General features: G+C 32.0%; 1 protein-coding gene across 2 annotated transcripts in view; it reads right to left on the bottom strand.

Moving 5' to 3' along the window:
* Positions 1–744, bottom strand: part of LOC119581626 (GATOR complex protein MIOS-like) — a 17,311-nt gene that overhangs the window by 13,532 nt on the left and 3,035 nt on the right. For both annotated transcript variants that reach the window (XM_037929746.1, XM_037929747.1), the window contains 2 exons: positions 610–740; positions 65–162 (listed from right to left, as the gene is read on the bottom strand). In XM_037929746.1, the coding sequence (XP_037785674.1) occupies positions 65–162; positions 610–740 (229 nt within the window). The remainder of the gene's footprint in view (positions 1–64; positions 163–609; positions 741–744) is intronic.

The raw sequence follows: 744 nt of genomic DNA, 5'->3' as shown, positions 1-744 counted from the left end.
TACATGGAATAAAATAAACCCCATGTTCTAAAGGCAATAATTGCATCAAATAACCTCAGCTCACCTGATTTTCAACATACGATGCAAAACGATGCTCATTGTGTGGGTCTGTACATATGCCATAAACAGCTTTGGTGCTAACTGTGGTTATTAATTTCCCCTCTGAAAAATACAAACAAATTATACTAATAACATATACACTGAATAATGCAAATATCTGTAATTACAAAGAAAACATTAGCTAGAGTATGATAAAGGAGATATATTACATTTTGTTTAACATTTTTAGCATGGTGTTTGTCATTTTCCACTTATCATAGTTTCTTCCTAGTTTTGGAAGACAACAAGAAACCCTAAGTACTTATAGAGGGAAGAAATGAAAATTAACAAAATTATAAAGTTAGTGTACAGAAGTGTAAAGGTTTTCAACCACATAAACTTTTCTTTTTTACTATTATGAACTACTTCAGTTCAATACACAGTACAACAATACATACAACAAATATGTAAACACAACAAAACATAAAAGAAAAAGATGTATCTATGCTTATTTCCTTGCATGCTCAAATCTTCACCTATAACTCAGTTAATGTGGAAACTTTCATGTACCTCTCAGATCAAAAATTTTGATGTGCTTATTATTCATTCCAGTCAAAAGTGTGCCGCTTGCATGGAGAGAAAATGCAACACTGTGACTTGCCTCTGCTAAACCAAACTCAATCAGGGGTTTGATGTTTTCTCTGA

This window comes from Penaeus monodon, chromosome 15 (assembly GCF_015228065.2).
Source record: "Penaeus monodon isolate SGIC_2016 chromosome 15, NSTDA_Pmon_1, whole genome shotgun sequence".
Taxonomy (NCBI): domain Eukaryota; kingdom Metazoa; phylum Arthropoda; class Malacostraca; order Decapoda; family Penaeidae; genus Penaeus; species Penaeus monodon.
The sequence above is the reverse complement of the archived record's forward strand: the minus strand, read 5'-3'. Positions and strand labels throughout refer to the sequence as shown.